We start from the raw sequence: 25,378 nt of genomic DNA on the forward strand, positions 1-25,378 counted from the left end.
ACAGGTTCAAATAAATCTCTACAATACAGGTAGTCTTTCATTCTGGGTTTTCAAATTGAATAATTAGTAGCATTCAATTTTATCATACAACCACTATCCGAGTCATCCATTTTTAATCAGTACAAATGAGCAGCCTAACCTGACTGCTCTGATACCACTTGTTGGGAAAGGAGTACCGGTACAGATACACAATATCAAAGTTAGCTCAGGACAAATTTCTCTTTCCCCAAGTACCAATTAAAATAGGAATCAACCAAATCACCAAGTAATAATATCAGCAGTGATAATAAAATGTAAGAAAAATACAAGGCACAGGACACCAAGATTTTTATGTGAAAAATTCAAATTGAAAAAAATCACGGGATCTAGTCCAATCAAAATCTCCACTATCACAACAATGGGAACACACAGGTCTACCCGAAATATTCGGATAACAATAATATCACCAATACCAAGCAAGCAAAATTGTTACAAAATCACCCCCAAAAAACTACAACTGTCAAAGAAGTGGGTTTGGAAAAGTTTTACCAAACGAAGAGAAAATCTGAAATTTGAATCGGTTGATGAGTAGAGTTTGACGAGAGGATCGCGTGTGTGAAATTTCGTCTCAATCGGACTTCAAATCACCTTCTAACTGAGGTTTCAAAGTTGCAAAGAATTTTCTCTCTCTAGCTCTCACTCTTTCTCTCTCTTCATCTCTCTTTCAAAGTGGCAGCGGTAGCCCTTGTTCTCACACCAGGACCGAAGAATGAATCCATCATGCGGCTGCTCATTTTTCTTTTTAAGTCAAATTTTGACTTAAACCTAAAAGTGTTTGGTTTTGTGGTTTGGCCCACAAATAGGCTGGCCTACAAACCCAACATTGTTTCAATTATCATGATAGTTTCTTTCGTTTAACAGAGTCAAGAAAGCAGAATTGGTATTGTGACTATTTCTGTCATTTTTCCTCTCTAGTATGTCTTCTTCTTTTACTACTCCTATTTTTATCTTGTTTTTATTTAATGAAAGCCATCAATTTAGTTTTTTTCTTGCTTTTTTTTTTTTTTGGATTGACTTATTCATATTGTCTTTTCATTTGAACTCATATTCTCTCTAACCGTATTGATTTTTTTTATTTGCTTTTTTGGGTGCAGTTACGAAATGTCCATCTTTTTAAATTAAAGCTTCCTTTGATGTTGGCTGTATGTATTTTACTACTGAAGGTTGCCACTGCTGCTACGAGGTTTGTCTAGACTACTCAGTACTGAATTTGGCCTTTTTTACTTATGAATTGGGTTTTTTTTTCCCTTTTAGTATGTTTACAATTTTTGAATCTATTGTGTTGCCGATTAACTCGAAACATTCATGTTTTCTCTTCGAAAGTTTTCAACTTTATCTATGTTAATTGTCATGTGTTTTAATTTTTTTTTTGCCATTATTAGTTAGTTTTGGTTTGCTTAGGCGAAAACAAAGGAAAAAAATTAGAGTTAGAAAGACTGAGAAGAACATGGTTCATAAAATATGCGAGATGCATGATGTAGTTAATACCTTTTCTTAATAAGGAGTTGTCTAACTTGGAACCTTCATGTTTTCAACTTTATCTGCGTTCATTGTCATGTCTTTAATTTTTGCTTTTTGTTTTGCCATTGTTAGTTAGTTTAGTTTTGGTTTGTCGAAAAGAAAGAAAAAGAATAAAGTTAGGGAGACTAAGAATAACATGGTTCATAGAATAATTGATGGATGATGTAGTTAATTCATGTAGGACTGTTCATGGGCCAGGTCAGCTCGAACTCGACCTGTTTACCCCAAGAAAATGATCGATAAGTCTAACCTTTTATTGAATTGGGTTAAAATTGAACCTAAATATTAGACACGAATGCAAAATGAGCCAAGTTTCTGTCTCATTAGGCTCAAACCCAATATAGGTTCAACCCTTTAATCTGCATATATATATATATATATATATATATATGTATATATATAATATTCATATTTTGATATACATAATTGTGTATCTAAATATATAATACTTTTTACTTATGAGTTATGTGCCAAAATATGTTAATATATAAATATAAAAAATTATGTCAAAAGATTTAGAAGAACAAATCTTAGTACAACAAATTGAGAATTTTCAAAGATGTATTGACTGTTAATCATGCTTTATTATTATTATTCATGTACTTTGAACTAATTTGATATATTTTTATTGAAAATTTTTTTTATATATACTTTTTAATAACTGTTACTAGTTCGTGTATAGTTTTAATGTTGTAGTAGTGTGGATATTAATATACCTTTAGAACTTAATAGTTATAGTAAGGAAATTAAGGAGCAATAAATGAGTTTGAACAAAATCCGAATTAAGTTCACAATCCAAATATTTTGTGAGTCAAGTATAAGTTTCACATTTATCAATTCAAAACTTATAACTCGAAATTCGAAAGTGGTACTAATTCTATGAATTGAGTCTGCGGTTGTTAAACCCGACTCAGATAGCCTGATGACGGGCCTAAATACAGGTTACTTCGTAAGAACATTGAGTGTGTTGATATGATCACCGTGAACATGCGTGATTTAGATAGTTCTTTATAATAGCTTTCTGCTTTTGTCATGGATTTTGTAATCAGGTGAGGTGACCTATTTATTTTATTGGCAAAGTATAACCTTATGATACGGCAACAAGCCGTCAAGTTCTTGAACCAACATTTGTCTCCATTTTAGGCACATGTAAATACAGATTTAATGTACTTGAGAGAATTACATGTGAATGTTTTAAAACATCTTTACCATTTGATATACTTTTGGTTAATTAAGAGATGTAGATACGGTTCATTAGCTTCCAAGGTTAACTAAAAATGCCATTTTCGAAAGATATTAGGATCTATTAGGATTCAATCTATCATTAGATCTTAATCGATCCTAATATACGATATTATTTAACTATCATAAAATATAAATTAAACAATCAACAGGTTAGCCTATCTTTGTTCTCTGGACAAGATTCACTGAAAAGTATGGATTTGCTGCTAGGTTTACTTGACAGTTATATAAATGACTATTATTCGACTAAGTTTATATTTATGTTAATTATGTCTTTGTTATGTGATTAGAAGTGATATATGAGCTTATTGATAACACAGCCTCTAAATCATATATAATGTGAAACTTGAGCTTAATAGGGACATAAGTAAGAGCTTTTTGAAGGGTCAAGGTTGTGCCTTACAAAAACTTATTCCCCTAGAATTATAAGATACAGGGAAATAGGGAATTGTCATTGGGAGGATGACTAAGAAGTGGGCAAGACTAATAAGTCTTCTCAAAATTTATTTCTTATACCGGACGCCTGAATTACACAAGCGCTGCCGGTTTCAGGATTTTATAGTTTAGGGAGATGAACTATCAAAACTATGCTAGTAAAAAAAATTATTATGTTAAATAAAGCATACCAAATATAAAGTAAAATACTAAATATAAAATAAAAATTTAATAGACGATAACTAGGAATAAGTGTTTTTAATAATAAAGACAAAGCATAAAGTAAAATGTGAACATTGGATTTTATACTATTCTACTCCCTCCGTCCCACTTTGATAGTCCTGTTTTCCTTTTTTGTCTGTCCCAAATTATAGTCCACTTTCCAATTGAAGAATGTAGTTATATTTTAATTTTTCTAAAATACCCTTATTCAATGTAAGTTGTTGTTACTATAAGTCTATCTCATTTTATGAGAGTTAATTCTTTTTTTACCATCAATTCAAGTTCCCATAAAGTTGTACTCTAATTAATGTGAGGGTATTTTAGGAAAATAGCTACCTAAATTGATTGTTCCAACAAAGTTAACTATTTTTTATTAAACTGTGTGAAAAAAGAATCAGGACTATCAAAGTGGGACGGAGGGAGTATTTAATATCAATACAAGGTATTGCTTAAAAAATGAATCTAATAATGCATCATTTGTTATGATATTTCTTGTTATTCAGTGTTTGATTGTTTGTCCCTAAACTAAAATCCTTCGTCGTCCCTGATATTGTGCATCTTTTTGCACACGCTAGATATTTAGAGGATTGGTATCTTTTCTATAATGCAATAAGGGTGATTACTTTTTGGTAAATAATGATATAATCTAAAAGCATATATTGACATTTTATTTAATAGGGATGCTAATGAATGAGTGACTTGAAAATGTGTAGGCACTAGACTTCTGATCACTCAAAATCCAAATGCAAAGAAAACTTTTACAATCACATGCTAAAATTACACTATTGCGTAATAGATAACAGTAGATTTGTTGAAACACAATTTGAAAAAAATTAAATTTTGTGTGAGTGAAAATTGGGAAACTCGGTGTTCACTGTTCCTTCATATTTTTGGAGATTTTCATTTTACTTCAAGAAAATTTTGATTGCAAGTATTGGGATTACTCAATGCTTTGTCTTATTTCATATCTTTGGAGATTCATTTCTATTTTTTTTAGTAATATAGTGGACTAATGGTGTTGGTTCAATTAATTTTGAGGAGGCTTCTGAAGAAAAACGAATTTTGAAAAAAGTGTTGGTTCAATTAGGATGGCCCTTCTGGTAATTGCGGACTAATGGAGCACCGGCCCGTTATCCTTCCACTGCAAGGAGCGGGAAGTTTTCGTTGCTCTGTCAAACCAGTCTCACGCAGTTCCCTCCACTTTAGTGGCCAAGTGGCCCACGCCTCCGCCTAGGCCACATAGCCCAGCTCTCCGCTTGGAATGGGCGAGCCAGTGACTAGCTCAACTAGTCCTACCATCGGGATCAATCCAACGTTCCAACACATTAATACCCCCGCTTGGGTCACAAGCTTGCGCTACCACGCTCGGCGTGAGGCAGCGCTGAGCAAGTTACTTATAAAGCAATAATATCCACATCAATTTTTCGATGTGGGACAAACTTGTTTCCATTTCCATTCAAGAGAAAACAGATCTCAAAAAAATGGACAGATTTCTTTTCTTACAAACACGCATCTTGATATGGGACACACTTCAATGGAACCATTAAGAATGCACCTAGATATATGGTAACTGGGGTGAATTGCTGGTATTATTGTCAATGGAAATGTAGGCTTTAAAAGAAGGTTTGGTCGCTGCAAATTCAGCATAAATAACTAAAAAAAGACTGAAGTACGAACTAGTGTCAAACTGGCTTAATCCAAATGATGAAAGGTGTCAATGTCTTTGGAGAACCTAGAATGAGAATTATAGGCTTTACTTTTATTCTGTAAATTTTCTTGATTTCTTATGTTTATAGTGAAAGCAACTGTCATTCTGACTTTATTGCTGGATTTCTTATCTCTATTGGCACCTTATCGTTGTCAAAATTGCCCTACAATATGATGGACGAATGTAAGAATGGTAGATTACTTAATTGATGCAATATTTTCACCTTCATTAATATAAGCTCACAACCTCTCAGAAATATTACAAAAAGAGTAGAAGAATAACCATATCAAAGCATAGCAAGCCACTGGCGGATTTAAGGTGGGGGCACAGGGGGCACGGGCCCCCACTGCTCCCCCTTAAATTCCTACAATATGCATAAAATTTTGATATTATCTTAAGTGTGCTCCTAAAGTTTTTTTATGAAATAAGTGAAAGAATTACGTGATTTTTTAAATTGGTTTATGAACTAATATTCTAAAAGGATATATGGGTCACAAAATTCCATTTGAAATAAGTTCAAAATTTTTTTTTCATTTTAACTTATTGATGAATATTTTTTTACTTAAAAAACTAACAAAAGAGTAGGAAAAAAATTTTAGTGTTGCTTTTGCCCCCATTGAAAATTTTTTCTGGCTCCGCCACTGTAGCAAGCTATGCTATTATTTTGAAGCAATGTTGCTGTATTAAAGCCCTTAGCAAGTTATGGTCTTTATTCTAAAATCCATGTTGCTCGATTAGATTAAAGCATAAGAATGCTATTTTTTTCCTTTTATGATCAATCCAATGAACTAGGAAGATGGCATTCGACCTCAAGCTTTAACGAAAGTGAATTTGTGTTTTAAGTCATGTTTCTATCCATCTTTAGATATTTTTCCTTGAAATATAAGAACAGAGAGCTCATATGGATGAGTTAAATCGGGCATAAACAATTGACTAACAAATTGTGTATATTTGACAAGAAGAGTAAGACCTATTCATCGTCTTATAAGTTGATGCTAAGTTGATTACAAACCATTCAAATTAATATAATGTTAAGATTATGGTAATCAAGATTTTGCACCTTGAAACCTTCATTTTTTTTTTCTGTCATGTTGGACAATTTTCTTTGTGCTAACCACTTGATTGCTTTAACTTTTTGTTGGATATGAAATCTTCATACGTAGCTGATATCTAGTGATAGGTGTTAATGATCTTATATCCGATTGTTTTCTGTATTCTTCTGCTCTTCAACGTACCAATCACAAAGATAAAAAAAACTTTTTGGTATCTCCATATTTTTTTTAAAAAAATGTAGTTAAGGTCAAAAAACGAAATTTGTCAATCTCTTCTTTCTCGATATCCATTCCTTAGCTGTAATTTTCTTTTTCTTTTTTTTTTGGTTAGGATTTTTTTTTTTTTTTTGTTTTTTGAAAGTCTAATCTTAATCACATTTAGAAGTGCAATGAATATATCAAAGCAAGCAACAAATATATACATTAAACATCTTAACTATTTTGTATGTTTTTAGGAGTTTTGTGTTTGGATTGCATTTTCCATGATTTTTCATTAAAAAATTACTGTAACGATTTGATGTATGTGAGGTAAAAAGGTAATAGAGAAATGTGATCACGGAAAACGACGTAATTTTCCGACGGAAAATCGCAATCCAAACAAGGTAGATTTCCAATTCCTCGGACTAGCATAAAACTTTTCTCCATACTCCCCATACAATTGATTCGAAGACTGTTTTCGAAGATCAACACAATTCACAATACACAAGAAGTATTTTTTTACTGGTTAGTCAAGTCATTGGGTGTCTGAAATTTGTGTTACAGAATATGTAGTTTTGGATTCTTCCTGGTTCGTGAAATTGAACAACTTTTTTACAGCATTGATTCAAACTCAAATATTTCTCCAGGTTTGTGCAGTCACTGGTGTTTGGCCATCGAAATCAACGATTTGATTTTCTTAGGTGGATGCTTTTGGAGTTGTCATCCTAATGCCTTAACTCTATCATGTCCTGATGCCAAATTGAATAATGTTAAGTTGGCAAAGTTGGTCTCTGAGACGCTAACAAATAGCATAAATCTAGAAAATCCTGTTTCAAGAGAGATAAGTGTTGGCGGCATCAGCTAAAGGGAGTAAAGCATGAGGCCATCACAAAAACTCGAAGAGAAGGGCTGCAGGCTGAAGTTATGAACTTTGATAACTCTGGTGGAGAAATCAAACACCTGCTACCCATCTCCGCTTTGGCAGTTTGTTGATTCGTTTCAATTTAGAATGGTGAGGAAGCGTCTTGCAATCTGGCTTTAGATCAGTGCTCTGATAAATGCATATGTGATGCTATGATTTGTTACCGATCTTATTTATTCTATCTGGAATAATTTATTCACAGCAAACACACTGATACAAACTAGGGCTGCATTTGAGTTGAGTTGAGCTCGAGTAGCACTATCCAAGTCGACTTGAGGTAAAATAACTGAGTTCGAACTCAAACTCGAACTCATCGAGTTTTTAGAAGTCGAGTTCGAGTTCAAACTTGGCTTCAGTTTACCTTACTCGACTTCGTACTCAAGTTCGAGTTTAATTAAATCTAATCGAGTCAAATCAAGTTCAATCAAATCTATTCAAGTGTAATCAAGTTTAAACTCACGTAATAAAAATTAATATTTTACGTATAATTTTAAATAAAAGATATTATTGATATTTCACAATAATAAATACAATATATATATTATAAAAAGCTCGAATAGATTTGTCAAACCTTCAAATATAAAATATTAGAATTTAAGCTCAACTTGTGAGCTCAAGCGAGTACCTCGAACTCGAGCTCGAGCTCGGTCAAAACGAATTCGAATCGCCGAATAGCTCGCGAGTTTCAGTTGAGTTTCTTGATTTAGCATCACCCTAAATATAATGCCAGTTTTCCTTGTTGATTAATTGGATTTTTGAACCCATAAGATGTTTGCTTAGTTGAAATATCACGACATTTTTAAGCAATAGACAAAAGTATGAAATCCCTAAATTAAGAAGTTGGATCGTCCTTAATAAGTGCTACATCCTAATCCTAACCATATATAAGAAGCACTTGCACTTTAAACTGTTCACCAACTTTCATCCCATCACTTGTGGTTTGAAAGCTCGTACCTTGTTTTCATTCCCCTTTTTGTACTTCAAGCTCGTGTACGTTGCTTTCTCCTTACCCTTGCTATAAATACAGTACTGATTGCTCCCACTTTCCATTTGGTATTGTTATGCATTTGTTTATTTACTTTATTACCCTTTGTAGATGCTTTGTTGTGGCTGCAGCCTTAGAGTTGCATGCTCTTTATAGTCATTTTGTATGGATTTGACTAAGGTTCAGCACTCACAACTTTAGTGGGTTGTGAAATTACTCACGTGGACAAGCATCTTGGTTGTTATATGGATAATGGTATGATAACAATGTGCATTATAGTAATTTCACACTAAATTAAGCAGAATTAATTCTTGGAAGCCGTGTACTGCAACTTTCATCTTCAAAATGCACCGCTCTATTTTATATGCTGCAATGCATTGCTTTCAGCTTTCAGCTTCAGCCTGTGTTTTGCTCCTCTGGTTTCTCAGTGCTTCGATTGCTGGTATCATTCAATTTGCACTTTATTTCCAATGTTTATTTTCCCTTGGATCGTTTGCTTTCATGCATCTCTTAGGTTTTGCTTTGTCTTTCATGTTGCATTAGTTTTCTGCTCTCACTTTTGTGCTTACGAACTATAGCATTTGCTTGCATTTCTTATGAAATCTTCGTATGAATGAAGTTAACAGGTTTTTTGTCCATACTAACAGTCAGTTGCAAACAAAAATTGCTATTTGTTTGATCGAAGGAGTATGTTTTACTTTTGGAGGCCTGTTTAGTATATACCAGTTGGATTATGCTCTTATTTCTTCTGTTCCTGTACACCTGTAGTTTTTTCTTGTTGAGCTCGTTAAACAAGCTGAACTTGGGAGAAATTGAAGCCAGAGGACTGCCACCAATATATTCTGATGCAGAGAGTTCAACAGCAGCAAAAGCAGCAGCAATGCATGCTAAATCGACAATAGCACCAACTGAAAACACTACAACTTCATCTGGAGATCATGACAACAAACTTGAGGCAGAACTCCTCACTACACTGAAAATAACAGAAAGCCCTACCAAGAAACAAAAGACCACTGCTGAAAAAGTGAAGGAAAAAGACGACATGGCCGAACAGAATTAATAGCCACTAATTCCTTCACCCTTTTGCCAGCCAGCACACTTTTGCAGATTCAATGATCTAAACTCCAGCTCTTAAGCCATAGTTTTTGCAATGTATATTTTGCAGATTCAATGATGTCCACTGAAGTTCTTTAACTGCCAACTTTTGACATCCGCCAACAATAGATGTAAAATACTTTTGCTATCATAACAATGTCATCCTATTAACCAACACTCAAATGTTGTTACCGCCCCAAATTCACTCATCTCAACTACACCTCTTCTAACAAAATGAATTTCCTCATTCTTGTTAAATGTTTCCTGATTCTTATTAAATGTAATCCAAAACTTTCCACCTCAATTTCTTAAGAAAATCAACCTTTACATATATGCACAGCCACTACCACCGTCCGCGCAGTCATTTAGTATAGGATTTTCCTTATCATTAATTGGTTGAACTATCATTAATTGGTTGAACGGTTGTGTTTGGATTGCATTTTTTTAGATTTTTTGTAAAAAAATTACTATAATGATTTGATATATGTGAGGTAAAAAGGTGATAGGGAAATATGTTCACGAAAAAACGTAGCAATTTTTCTTTGAAAAACTGCTGTCCAAACAGGGCAGCTTTAGCACCAACGTTGTGTCATTTTCTACATTTTGGTTTGCCTTCTATTCTATAATTGTTTTAGTCATAGTTATTAAACCCAACCCGGGAAGGAACCCGGCGAAGGAGGTGGGTCAACGGGTTACTGGTTTAACCGGTGGGTGAGTGGTTGAACCGGTGGGTCACTACATATATTTAAATATTATATTTCATAATTATTTATATAAGATATATGATATAAATTGTAATAAATAATGCCATAACAAAAGCTCATTTAATTTAATTTGTTATAAAATAATTAATTCATATAAGAATCAATCAAATATAAAGTTATTTATTAATATACCAAACTTCAAGTGTAAAATTTTATCTATATTTAGTGTAATTATCTAGCTTATTTATGAATTTTAAGTGTAAAAAATTATTAAAAATAATATTTGTCTTTAAATGAATTATGTAATATGTTATTTTTGGAATCCATTTTATAACTTATAGAGTTTGGAGGGTAATAAATTTTTATTAAAAGGTTCCAAATAAATTTGTTTTAGAGAAAAAAAGATAGAATTGAAAAAACATTTATATATCATAATAAAGCTACTATATCAACATATATGGAAGTAGTTTGGTGGTAAGCAGGCGGTAGTGTTGGGGCAGAGGTCCGAAGTTCGAGTTCCAACAATAACAATATTATTTTTCCACAAAATTCGGTTAGTGACAAAACCGGCCAAAACCGGCCGGGTTTCCGGTTTAACCTGGTTCGATCGCCGAGTCGTTGACTAAGTCAACGGTCTCTTTGCACAAACGATCTGATTCCAAACCTGGCCCGGTCCAATGACCGGTCCACCGGTTCGACCGCCGGGTCGGGCCGGATTTAATAACTATGGTTTTAGTCCATGCTAGATTCTTCTTCTTTATATTAGATGGGCCCATTTTTGGCAGAGGCAAGCATATAGAATCCACCCAATTTAGCCAAGACAAAATGAAATTTTATTTCCTTGCCATCAATAAATTTGGGCTCATGTGTTTCAACACACTGTACATTTTTTGGGCTATCAAGTGGATTGCACAAAGCAACAAGTCCAACAGTTCACGCCATAACGACACTAACACAAAGGCCTTAGGAGAAAGCTAAAAGGAAAAACATTTCAAATAAGTCTTAGTACAAACTTTTAGTAAATATTTGCTTCAAAAAAAAAACTTTCCGTAAATATTCTTCCTCTACTACTTATATAAAATTCCAAGCAATGGAATGGAGTTGGTTTATCTATTATTTGTTTTCTTTCTTGTAATTATTCTTAGGATGGTTTTTAGGTGTTAATTATCTAAAAAAGTAAAGTTAAATCAAGAAAGTGCATAAATATAAGATAGGGCAATAAATATGAGAGTTTTGTTAAAGGACCTATCTAATGAGTTCCCCACTAGACAATCATTCATATGTAGTGCAAGTCTTAATGATATTTTGAACATGAAGGGTTAAATAGGGAAAGCTTATAAATACAACGTAGGTTAATAATTATTAGTGTGTGCAATCACATAATAAGTTAAATATGAATTAGCTAATTTAATAAGTACACATTGGTACCCGTTAAAAAAAAACTCTTTGTTAAATAATGAATTTGATGCATATGTATTAACCAATGCTCATTAGTTACCTATCGATTTTTATAACGGGTGCTCATAGAGCACTCGTTAACATATCTATATTCCACGTAACATATCATATATATACAAACACTAACAATTACTACTTTCTCTTACATTTATACATTTTTTCTAATTAATCCCCTTGCATTTATACACTTTCCTTAATTAATTTTATATTTCTAAAAAACCAACACCCAAAATATATTTTAACTGGTGCTTATAGAGCACCTGTTAGACACATAGTTAAAAAAAAATGGTCTGTCATAATTTTACACCTTTGCACCCTTGATATATATGGTGATGGCAGTTGACACGCTCAAAAAGGTTGTATGTAAATAGGGAAACAAATCACCACCCAAAATTTTCAATGAGAAGACTATAAACAAGCATACAACAACCGAAGGATACTGCCCCCCATCAAAGTCAAAAATAGTGCTTCAAAGGTAGTGATTTCCAACAACGACATCCCCGCATTCAACGGATAACTAATACGTCAATCAATGCCAAAATCTAGTACTAAATAGTTCTTCCTTTTGGTTTTTTTCCTGGTACTCTAAATAGATTGTCCCCAAGAAAAGTTGCAAGTACTACAAATTTCAGATGACAAAAATCAGTTGTAATGCAAGTACAATCTCATGTGAGCAACAATTTTTCTTGCACTTTCTGATTTTCCCTTTCGGTGGTATGAACCAATGGAGTGTGTACTACAAGCTGATAATGTTACATCAAAACTGTGCAAGAATTTTCTAGTCAAAAATTTTTTGTTTACTAAAATGCACCCTATGCAAGACTTCAATTCTGTAAGTTATTTTGCCAAAATAACGGGTTTTTGTAACGGGCGGCACCCGTTAATATACCTACATTCCACTCAATCTATCATGCATATACACATACTAACAATTACTACTTTCTTCGGCATTTATAGATTTTTTCTAATTAATTCCCTTACATTTATATACTTTGCATAATTAATCTTATATTTTTAAAAATCTAGCACCTGAAATATATCTTAATGCCATTAGACAGACCGATTAATAATGTACTTTTTCACTAATCACTACATCAAAGTGGATCCGGAGAATTCTATTAGACAATAGCACTTTCTTGATACTAGGCAGTGAACTATTTTCATTGTAAAATTTTAGTCAGTCAGCTAATTAATAGTTTCAATTAGCGTAATAAACTTCTAATTTTGAAAACTAAAGGTAATTTCATTTATTTGCTCTATTAAGTTTGTTCGTTTCAATTAATCAAAAAGCATCACAACAATTTTCGTAAAGGAGAAAACTAAAAAAAAAATGAACATTTTCTTTCTCTTTTTTGGGGGTTCCAATACACTTCTCTATCTCTTTTCATATTTTCTTAAACATATTACATGTGGCTAATGGGTTTCTTTTGCATTTATCTTTTAACTTATTATATATGGACGCAAATTTTCCTTAACTTTTTTCGGATCAAAAGGATTTAATGGTGAAATTAGACAGAATCATCAGTAGTTTATAGATTTAAAATTTGACTTTTTTTGTTCCTTAGTAGCCTCTTCAGTAATTTACCCTTTTTATAAGATTTTATCTCTGTGACACATACTTTTCACATACTATATACTTAGTAAAAAATTCTGTACAATTCTGCACCAATTATTGGATCAGATTAACACTCATAACCTAAATATACTTAATAAGGATAGCAAGGCAAGTCTGTAATCTTTGTACTTCAATGCAAAAGCACAAGGATCAAATAGTACATTTACTTGTTCTCAAATTAAATAACCACAAAATTAAGTTGAAAGTTAGCAGAGTTCTATATTTATTATTGGTGTCATCCTTAATTTGCAAGAAATTTTATAAAAGCCTATCAAAGTACTACTCCAATCATTTTCAACAATTACTAGATGGAAAGATTTGTCGTTAGCCCTTATCATAAACACGACTTGAACAAGAACACTAAAGAAACAACCTACGTGACATGTTCGAAATTATTGAGCAAGTACTGCTTATTGGTTCTGGCCAGCTTGCAAGCTTAGACCTCTTAAAGCTATTTTATTTACTGAAAAATCGATATGGTCTTTTTTTTTTTTTTTGTCAGCAACGATACATTTGTATAACATTCTCTATCCTAATCTAAGGGGAGGGGAGCCTAAGGAGGCTGTTGTAGGGGCTAGTGGATATACAAATCCAACTAGACCAAGAAAATGTTATGACACAATCCTTAGATTTTTTTCGCTGCTGGTGAAGTTTGAACCCTCACCAACAGTCCAAGGAGGAATTAAGTCCCTCCCTGGTGGCCACTGAGTCATTGGCCCAGTGGTTGAAAAATCGATATGGTCTTGAGGGTCGTTACTTTGAAAATTGCGGTTTCACCCTCGAACTTTCGAACTTCCTACTATGCCAATTCAAAAATAAAAGATTTGCCCCACAAAGTTTTAGAGAATTGCAACGGACTCAACTTATCGTCCAAAATATCAGTTTCAAACTTTGCACTGAGAAAGAGAACATGCTTAATCAAAATACTGGTCTAAAAAACATATATTGAGAAAATGGAAGAGATTTTGCTAATGAGATGTTGCCCTAACTTCGGCGAACCTTATTAATTTTTTTCTAGCATTCACCATGTTTTGTGCATCTTAATTGTTCCTCCTTCATCCAATTTGTAAGTTCCTTTTGTTATTTATTATCTTCTAAACTTATAAATGATTTCTTGAGGAACATACAATTTATCATATTCTATGTACATTAATTGCTCCTCCTTCATCCAATTTGTAAGTTTTTTTTTTTAACTATTTATTATCTTCTTCTAAACTTATAATGATTTCTTGCGTAACATACAATTTATCATATAAATTGAAATGGAGAATCATTAGAACTTGTTTCATGATAAAGGGCTAGTTCACCAATGGTTGTTTTAGAGTCTTGTGGATAGAGAAAATAATAGTGGGAGAGTTACCTTCATAAAGAGGTTCGATGATACTTTAGTCGGGGTCCAATACGGTCATCCAACAAGAGGAAGTTTACACCCAAAAGAAAGGCGATTTTTCCTCGTGAGACAGCTCACTATTTTTTTGGACACAATGGTTCCCATACGGAGAACTTTTAAGAGGGATTTGCTATAGTATGCAAAAGATCACGAGCCATGAATTGTATGGCGGAAAGATAAAACTAGACATAGTAGCTTGAAAGTCTTGAACTATTATTTGCACTTTGACAGAAGCTAAAAAGGATTGCATTACTGCCGACTCTGATTTTCTAGAGTTGAAAACAGGTGATATGGAAATTCGTAGTTGTAGAATTGATCACTCAATACTTTTTGCTTTTAATTTTTCTTTTCATTTGACACAGTATCAAAATCTCTAGAAAAGCAAATTTGGCACTGAACAAGTGACTTACACGACAAGTTCAAATACACTCATAAGTATCCATAATCATGATTCTTTGAACAAATTAAGAACTATTTAGTATGTCCATGCATAAACTATTACAGTAGAGCATATATAAAAATCATCCCATTTTGGGATATATTTTACACATATATATATGTTTTGTGTTTCTTGATCCAAATAGGGGTGCTAGCAAGTCAAGCTGCTCGCGAGTGCGAGCAGCTTGATCAAAAGCTTGACTCGAGCTCGGTAAAATTGAGCTCGAGTTCGAGCTCGAGCTACTCGTTAAATTTAACGAGTCTAGTTCGAGCTCAAGAAATAAGTACTCGAGTGCTCGCCGAGCTTAATCGAGCTTTCATATTTTATTTATATTATATATTTATATTATATTATATATTATATATTTTTTAAAAAAATTATAAATTTATTTTAAAACTCGAGCTCGAGCTCGAGTAGCTCGGGCTTGATATTTACTCAAGCTCAAACGAGTCGAGCTCGAGTTTAGTTTTATTTCATCGAGTCGAGCTCGAGTCCAAATTTTTTCACTCGATCGAGCTCGAGCTCGAGTAGCACAAATTTTGATCGAGCTCGAGCTCGAGTATGGTGCTACTCGAGCTCGACTCGGCTCGATATCACCTCTAGATCCAAATCAAAAGGAAGATTGTCTTATCAAACTTTCCATAAGTTTGCATATGTGCATGTGACACTGGTACAGCAATAATGTCTAGAAGACTATAAAAACATGTTTTGTCACTTCCAAACATTTTACTAGTCCAATCCAAAAATAAAAGATTTACCCCGCAAAGTTTTAGAGATTTACAATGGATTCAATTGGCTCAACCAAAATATCAGTTTCAGACTATGCACTGAGAAAGAGGAAAAGCTCAATCAAAATACTTATATTGAGAAAATGGAAAAGAGTTGGCTAATGACATGTTGCCACCCTAACTCTAGTGAACCTTAGTAATTTTTTTGAGCGTTTCACCAAACTCTGTGTACCTTAGTTGCTCCTCCTTCATCCAATTTGTAAGTTCTTTTTATTATTTTTTATCTTCTAAACTTGTAATAATTTCTTGAGGAACATAAAACTTATCAATATAGATTGAAATGGAGAATTATTAGAACTTGTTTCATGATAAAGGCCTACTTTATCAACGATTGTTGGGTCAAGTGACAACGAGCTTGAAACTCATTAAATAAGATTTCAAAATTTTGTGGATAGAGAAAATAAACATTGGGAGAGCCACCTCAGGAAGATGTCCGACGGTACTCCTGCAGTAATCGGGGCCAATGCACATCATCGAACATTGGGAGGTTTACACCAAAATTTGTCATTTTTCCTCGTATGCCTGCTCACTGTTATGGGCAAACGTTTCGCATATGGAGAACTTTTAAGAGGGATTTGCCATAGTAGGCGTAAGATCACGAGCCATGAAATGTTTGGTGGAAAGGTAATCTACAGTCAAGTGCAGCTAGAGAGTAGACATAGTAGCTTGGTGCCTTGGACTGGAATTTACACTTTAGCAGAAGCTAAAAACGCATCTAGGGTCTCAATTGCATCACTGCCTACTCTGATTTGCTAGAGTTGGAAACGCAGTATACTGAAATTACTAGTTGTAGAGTTGATAACTTATACTTTTTGCTTTTCATTTGATATAATATCAAAATCTCTAGAAAAGCAAATGTGGCACTGAACAAGTGACTTACACGACAAGTCAAAATACACTCATTAGTATCCATAATGATGATTCTTTGAACAAATTAAGGCCTATTTGGTATGTCCCTGCATAAACTATACAGTAGAGCATATATAAAAACCATCCTAATTTGGGATATCTCAATTTTACAAATATATGTTATTGTATTGGGATGATTTCGGAAACCTCCCTTGAGGTTTCTAACTATTTCACTGGCCTCCTTTCAAACTTTAAAAATTATACTAACCTCCTTTGAATTTTATTATCTTGTAACATCTAGATCCAACTAATAATTAAAAAGTGATATTACGAGAGAGAAGATAATATAAATTTACATTGCTTCTCATCTATTAAATTAATGTAATACCCGCCCAAACATTAATAAAAAATACTAAAATTTGCTGTTTACCATCAAAGATTAAATCACGTATGGTATCAAAAATAATATATCATTCTATATATTTTACTTAATTTAAGATCTAAATTTCTCTTTTTAGTTACAAACACATTATTAAACATGATCAACAACAAATAATTAAAAAATTCTGTAACCAAAACATTACAAAGCACGAACTTTAATACAATAAAAATCTCAGCAACTAACCTTAATATATTGACAAGAATATTTATGATGTTAAGTTTGTTCTTTATAATATTTTGATTGCAAATTTTTTGATTATTTATTACTGATCATGTTTGACAATGGGTATATAATTAAAAAAAGTAATCTGGATCTTGTATTAAGTGAAAAATATAAAATGATATACTATTTTTTTGATAATATATATGATTTGATCCTTAATGATAAATAATAAATTTTAGTGCTTTTCCTTAATGTGTTGGTTAGGATTAAATTAATTAAATAATATAGTAGATGAGGGGTAATAATGGAATCATATTATCTTTTCTCTTCTGATATCACTTTTTAGTTATCGATTGAGTTTAAATTTTACAAGATAATTAATCTCAAGTAAGGTTAGTATAATTTTCAAAACCTGTAAGGAAGCCAGTGAAATAGTCAAAAACCTCCTTTGAGATTTTTGAAATTATCCCTATCGCATTTTGAGCTCCAAATCAAAAGGAAGAGTGTCTTATCAAACTTTCCCTAGGCTTACAACTTTTTTTTATTTAAATTTGTTTTGCTCCATATCTTCTCGCTAAATCAGAAAGTTCTTTTGCTCGTTGAATTATTTTTAATCCTTTCAATCATCAAAATTCTCAGTTAAGAGGATTGGCAAGGGTACTTTGATTTGGTCACAACTCACAGGGTCGCCAAGAGCACCAAGTTTAATGATGACCAACTACTTGAACTAAATATAAAAGCTTTTTTCTATCACATGGACTGATTGTTGGACCCCAATTCTGAACATCCATTAGTACAATTTATTCAATTTGCAGGACTCAACTCAGTTACTTTAGTACTCTTCTTCTTTTGTATGTCGGACTCCATTTTACCCCCGGAAAAAATTCAGGAGACTTTTCAAGCAAAAATGTACTTTAGACTATTTTCCCTGCTGGATTACATATTCTCATTGCAATTATTTGATGTGGGATAGGATGAGAGATGACGCAAGATCATTTAGAAATTCATTGGCCCCAAAAGATTTTCTGTAATTCTTTAGTCGATTATAATGAAATAAAATAAATGTATACGTCCGCATTTACACTCATACTCACCTAAACCAAGCTTACCATCTATAGACCAAGAAATATGAATGAAGTTGTAACAAAGGATGAAGCTTCCCAAGTACATGAACAATTTTACTCTTTAAGTAAAAATATATGCTGTGAATCAAGTATAGATGAAGGTCTAGTTTAGCATTCTTCACTCTAAAAGTGTATGTTACTCTCTTATAGTTTGTATAAATATCCATTTGACCGCTTGTGATATTTTGTATTTATCTATATAATCCCTCTATACTTTTATACAAGATAGTTAAGCCGTAGATTGATTTAGCATTTAAGTAAGCGCACTATTGATATTTTAATTAATGACGTTATATAGGTTATTTTTAGCCAAGTTTCCACTTTACATAAAATTATAGGGAGTGAAATGAATATTTTAAAACATTAGGAGATCATGTGGCAATAAAAAAATCATAGGGGGTTATATGTAATTTAACCATAATTTTATTGTGTAGCATTCGTTGCACTTTTTTTTTTATGCAGTAGATCTAGTCTGCCTAGCTTCAACTTTTTTTTTTCTTATGGACAAAAAAATTTCCTTTTTTGAGCAAAGTAGAATTCACAAAATTATGCAACGATATAGTTTTTTTTTTTCCTTTTTTGTTGTGGGCTTGGTATACATGGTCAAATCTCAAGTCTCTCCAATTTTTCTCAAGCAAAATGTAAGCATTCTCCAATTTTTCTTATTATTTTCGGCAGTTTCCCATTCATGCACTGCATAAGAGTCTATTTCTATTGGAAATGATGGCAAGGCTGGTCTCTCCAACGTTTAATTAAAGAAATAATTATGATTATTTAGAAAACTTCCAAAATCAGAAAAGTTATTAATCAATCTTCAGTACTTAAATATCATTCGAGGTAAGCTAAATGGTCAAGATTTCACCCCACATCTTAGTGGTACTTTAAAGTCTTTCACATATGATTAATCTTGGCTCGTTGTTACTTTTTCCATTTAGTAGCTAAACCTCTTTTCTTGTTTCTGTCTGGATATTAGATGACAATCAACCCAAATCATCATGTGTGATATGACACAAACGAGTAATTGCACGTTAGGTAAATTGGATAAGATGCAAAGAGAAAAAGGGTAGAGTTAGAGAAACAAGAAAATTTTGAATTCAAGTTGCAGTGCCATTTTAATTGCTTAGTGGCCTAATTAATTATGTGTCAATTTGTTTACGTGCTTAAAATTAATTTTGGTTACAAAAGAATCATATATATATCTATGAACAAGCCAGTTGAAGCATTCATAGATTGAGGTGGAACCATTCAAATGAATTTCAAATATTACCTCAATGTAGAGGTGAAAATAAATGTAAATATATGCATTTAAATTATAAGTTTCGTGTAAATTAGATGTACTAATAAGCGCGCAATGATCTTCACGATGACTGAAAAGGAAATTTAACCTATTTTCTCTAGAACTCATTCTGTAATCTTTCTGTAAACAACTTTGGTGCAGCCACCATTGTGGACATTTATCTCTGCTAAATGCACTAAAACAAGAGAATGGTGGATGATTATTGGAGTTGGAATATGTGGACCAGCACAAACTGCAGCAAAATTCTAAAAGTTGGAAAGGGAATTTTGATTATTTGAACCTAGTGCGCTCCAACGTTCGAAACCTAATGAGAAACCTCGTGATCCATCAAACGGTAACAAATTTTACATGTGATTCCACTAAATTTAACCTGCTCAAAATGTTACTGCTTGTATTTTTTTTTTCTTTTTTTTACCAGAAAGTTGCAATTTTTCTGGTTTCCTATAAATGAGGGAGACAAGGCTGGGTTCTTGAAAGCAAAGGTCCAGGTCATTGTTTCCTTAGCCAGCCTTAGATTTTCCTCTACCGTCTTTTCTCATCATTATACCTTCTTGTTTACGTGAAAGAATGAAGCCATAGTCTCCTTTTTGCAACTTCTGCTATTAGTATATGTTAGTGACCCAATAAAAAATACACTTCACTTTTGTTCCTCCCACTGAGATTTCCCTTTGTCAGATCCCAAAAACTTCAAACATTCTTATTCCATTTTCAGCAATATTTGCTGTCAGATCAGAAAACCGTGTCCCAAAATGCAGATTCTAATGTGGGTTCTCAAGCTTTTCCTCATTGTGAGCTTGCAACCACCAATCCTAGCACAAGCCCAGAAGGATGTTCAGGCAACAGCAGCAGCAGAAGCAGCTGCACCAGCTTGTTTTGAGGGTGATAGAGTTGCTCTTCTTGGGTTCAAGGCTAGAATATTTAGGGACACTACCGACATTCTATCTTCATGGACAGGCAAAGATTGCTGTGGAGGGGGTTGGGAAGGGGTTGAATGTGACCCTGCAACAGGAAGAGTTATTAGGTTGATCCTGCAGAGACCAGTTGATCAAGGCTTGAGCAATTTCATGAAGGGCATTTTGTCTCCTACTCTTGGTAATTTGCACTTCTTGGAGGTAATGGTAATAAGTGGGATGAAACGCATTGCAGGGCCAATTCCTCAAAGTTTCTCAAATCTCACTAGGCTGACTCAGCTTATACTCGAAGACAATTTTCTGCAAGGAGACATCCCTTCCAATTTGGGGCATCTGCCCTTATTGCAGACACTATCGCTGAGTGGGAATAGATTGACAGGGCAGATTCCTCCAGCATTAGGGAATTTAAGAAACCTTCAGCAGCTAAGTTTAGCAAGAAATTCCCTGACAGGTCCTTTTCCAATCTCCTTCAAGAATCTCATCAGCTTGCAGTCAATTGATCTCAGTTATAATCTTTTATCAGGAAACATACCAGATTTTATGGGGCAGTTTAGAAATCTGACATACCTTGTTCTTACAAGTAATCAACTATCAGGCCAGATACCAATTTCTTTGTGCAGCTTGATTAAACTCTCAGAGTTGTCACTCGGCCACAATAGGCTTGTAGGAAAAATCCCACCCCAGATTGGAAATCTCAAGTCTCTTGCAATTCTGTCATTAGTTTCCAACCAGTTAATAGGTCAAATTCCAGAATCAATTGCTCAGATGCAGAACCTGTGGAACCTAAATCTATCAAGAAATTTGTTTTCAGATCCATTGCCTAACACCTTACCTAGTGGTCTTCCATCTCTGTTATCACTGGACCTTTCTTATAATAATTTTGATTTGGGGACAGTTCCTCAATGGATAAGAACCCGGGAACTTTCCAGCATTTATTTAGCTGGCTGCAAGCTTCGAGGGACTCTCCCAAATTTCACAACCCCTGATTCATTAAGCTCTTTAGACCTGTCAGATAACTATTTCACTGAAGGTATTTCAAATTTTTTCACAAGGATGACAACCTTGGAACAGGCTAAGCTTTCAAACAACCAACTGAAGTCTGATGTATCTGCAATCAAATTGCCAGATGGACTTTCATCAATTGACCTCCATTCAAACCAACTCTACGGTTCTCTATCAAGTATTCTAAGCAACAAGACAAGCAAGTTTCTGGAGGCTGTTGATATTTCAAACAATCAAATTTCGGGTACCATTCCTGAATTCAGCAATAGCTTGAACCTGAAAGTGCTCAACATGGCAAGCAACAAACTTACAGGTTACATTCCCAATTCGATCTCAAACCTTGCTAAGCTTGAAAGATTAGACATTTCAAGGAACCAAATAGGAGGCACAATCCCAACCAGTTTAGGATTGTTGCTCAAGTTGCAGTGGTTGGATTTGTCCATCAACACCCTTTCCGGGAAAATCCCTGACAGCTTGCTACAGATTCAAGCTCTGAGACACGCAAGCTTCAGGGCCAACAGATTATGTGGTGAGATCCCGCAAGGAAGACCATTTAACATCTTTCCTCCAGTAACTTATGCCCATAATCTGTGTTTATGTGGCAGGCCCTTGCCACCTTGTAAGGGAAAGAAGTGATAGGAAAGGATGGGCCAGTACAATGCTGACTCGATCAATGAGGATGATACAATTGCTCAAGCCATGTTAGCCTTGCATCAACAATCAATTTCAGTTGTTTCTTAAATACCAGTCAAGATACACATTCTTCTGTATCTCACGATAGAATCTTTACTCAAAGAACTGAGTACTTGCTCCTATTAATTCAAATCAAGAAAGTTCTTCTCTTATTTTATCTGATGCTGAGCTTTCTATGAATTTTTTAGCACACGATCTTGTCTAACCACAATAATAAACCTTAAAACAGGGCAACCAACTTTGAGCAACAACAAAAAGTGTAATTAGTAGTTCAGTATTTTCAAATCATGTATCTCCTTCGAGCATCAATTTAAACATGTTAAAACCACAAACTCCATATAATTAGCATAGTAATTTGCCATTTCTGGATTCCAATAGTAGCATAAGCAGAATCCAAATGGTGCATAGAGCCTAACAATTTGAAGCCAAAAAGACAGAAACTACCCTGCCATTCAGAACTATTTAATACCTAACCTGAACCCAGTTGACTAACAGGGACAAAAATTTACAAGACAGAACTATTGTAAGAGAAACTACAAAAGGGCATAGCAGAGTTTGCAAGGCGGAACACTATTCATCATCATCAACTACAATCTCCTCAACTTCCTTCTCAGCTGAATTTTCTTCACCCTGAAAAAGCAAACCAAATTAAGAATTGACACTATTATAACAATGCAAGAGTAATAAGAGAGAAGCATCTAAAGAATAAGCACTTTTCCTAACAAGCTTTGGAAATCAAACCACTTACATCTTCATTTTCAGCACCATCACCATTAGATTCCAAGGCCCTCTCATATTCAGCTTTCAGCTCCGCAGCTCTGTCCAAATAAGGTTGTTTCTCCTGATCAATGCATTTGAAATATCATTACCATCAGTAACTGATCAAACAGTTTCTTATGGAATGCAATAAGCTCCAGCATACAGAATTGACACTCACTTCTTCAGTCATTGACTTCCATTTCTCCCCACCCTCTTTGGCCACCTAAATCATTGGATAGTTAAAAATCCATGTCAAACATAACCAAGTAAATCAAACATGGTTCAATTTTCAAACAATGAAAATAAACAAATAAGAATGACTATACCACTGAGACACTCTTGCAATCAGGATTTGCCTCCTTGAAAGATTTCCTGAAGTCATCCCTGTGTAATTCAAGTCAAACATAATCAGCCACCTACTCTACAAATACTCCTAATGCATAGTACACATAAGCAAAGGATTACATGAAAATGAAGAAAGCAGTAGGAGGGCGTTTTAGTGCATTTGGATTCTTGGCTTTCTTTCCCTTCTTTGCCTTTGGTTCAGCAGCTTTGGCCTTCCTTCTGTACATCATCGTCACCATTGTAAAATCAAAAGCAAACCAAAATGAATCAAAGCAACAATCAGTAAATGATAGGTAGCAAGTAAAAACAAAAGGAATTCTATAAAAATTACTTTTCAGCTGGTTTTTTCTTCAATTCAGCAGCCTTCTCCACAACCTGAGCCTCTGTTTAGCATCAAATTAACTCATCAGAAGTGCCCCTCAGATAGCAAGTTAACTAAACAATAAACCTCCAGCAGCTAAACTAAAAACTAAAATCAATTAACGGTGAAGAATAACAGGTTAATAGACTTCAGAACCCAAAAAAAGTATAAAAAAGGGTCCGACTGATTAACCAATTACACTCAAAAGGAACCTAGGTTCATCTTAACATAGATCAAATCAAACCCCATTTTACATCCTTATCATAGTAACATAGCAACCAATTAAAAGCGGGAAATAGCAGTCACATGCAAATTGGCACAACCATTTCAACATAAATTAACATATTAAACACCCAAAAGCACCCTGCCTCGCTGTTTAAGGGGAAAAAAAAAAACTGCCTCGTCTTAACACGAAATTAACAGTAAGAACCCCTTAACACCATATACAAATTGATGCATGCATGGCCCAATTCAACCGAAAAAAAGTACAAGCACCAGCCTCATATTAACCAGAAAATAATCCATTCTCCATCCTCATTACAGCATTATATCTAATCAAAAGCAAGAAATACCTAGATTCATCTTGATTTTAGCTTCAGTGCTACAGTCATGCATGCTAATCAGCGCTACGGCAACATCCTTGTTGCATTCCCCACTGCCAAAAAGAAAAAAGAAAAAAAATCCAACTTAAGTGCACCATTTTTCCATATATAAAGAACCCACAAAGAAAACACAAAAAGATTAGTAGACATCATATTAGTTCAAAAAAATCTCATACCATTTCGTAAAAGCGCTGCCATCTTTAGCCCGGAGGAGGGTAGAAGAAGATGCTGTAGTGTTGCTCTTGCCACCAGCAGCAGGAGACGTAGAAGAAGAAGAAGAATTCTTCTCCACCTCCACCCTTTTCCTTAGTCTTCCACCTGCCATTTGGACCGCAATTAGAGAGTTTCTGATGGAATTGGAGATGCAAACAGGAAAATGGAGATGGGTTCTTTGTTTTTTTTGTGGGTTTTGGGGGAAATCGCGGTTGGGTATAATAAGACGGGGGAAAAAAGAGAGGAGGGAAAGAGCAAAGACGAAAATTGGAATTGAAATGAAATTTTGGGGCCGCCATTTTTTTTTGGTGGCTTTTTCACATTTTCGTGAAAAAAACCGCCAATTGAATTGTTAATATACTGCACTTAACTGATGCGGATGAATGACTTGTCGCGCTTCTTGACCGTTGGATCTATTGCGTTCTCAAATGGACGGTTGAGGATTCAACAAGAGCTTATGTTCCAGAGAAGGTGGGATTTTTTTTAAAAAAAATTTGAATTTAGGATCTAAGTTGAACTAACATATATGCTATAATAATTTGATTTACATGAGATAAAATGACATTTGAAAAATGTGAAAACAAAAGACGTAAAAATTTTTCTACACAAAACTGTAATCCAACCAAATTTGCTAAGAGATTATTTGTTATCTTTCATAAAATTAATTATCAATCTCACTTTCAAAATGTTCATTAAAATTTAAAAGGTAACAGATAGCATATCCTGTATAACCAAGGAGATTCTTTAAGGCATGATGAGCATATATTGATATTCACAATTCGAATAGTAATATTCAATCCAATTT

General features: G+C 33.9%; 2 protein-coding genes across 2 annotated transcripts; one reads left to right on the plus strand and one right to left on the minus strand.

The window, feature by feature from the left end:
• The first annotated feature begins 20,088 nt into the window (after positions 1-20,088).
• Positions 20,089-22,453, plus strand: LOC113717667 (uncharacterized). The gene has a single exon (XM_027242444.2). The coding sequence runs from the start codon at positions 20,437-20,439 to the stop codon at positions 22,234-22,236; it is 1,800 nt and encodes a 599-aa protein (XP_027098245.1). The 5' UTR covers positions 20,089-20,436; the 3' UTR covers positions 22,237-22,453.
• Positions 22,454-22,546: 93 nt separating this feature from the next.
• On the minus strand, positions 22,547-24,859 carry LOC113718752 (high mobility group B protein 7-like). The gene is made up of 8 exons (XM_027243662.2): positions 24,537-24,859; positions 24,331-24,413; positions 23,729-23,780; positions 23,518-23,616; positions 23,379-23,436; positions 23,231-23,275; positions 23,042-23,134; positions 22,547-22,923 (listed from the first exon to the last, which is right to left on the minus strand). Exons 1-8 carry the CDS (start codon positions 24,683-24,685, stop codon positions 22,864-22,866), a joined length of 639 nt encoding a protein of 212 aa, XP_027099463.1. The 5' UTR covers positions 24,686-24,859; the 3' UTR covers positions 22,547-22,863.
• Positions 24,860-25,378: the final 519 nt, after the last annotated feature.

This window comes from Coffea arabica, chromosome 11e (assembly GCF_036785885.1).
Source record: "Coffea arabica cultivar ET-39 chromosome 11e, Coffea Arabica ET-39 HiFi, whole genome shotgun sequence".
Lineage (NCBI taxonomy): Eukaryota > Viridiplantae > Streptophyta > Magnoliopsida > Gentianales > Rubiaceae > Coffea > Coffea arabica.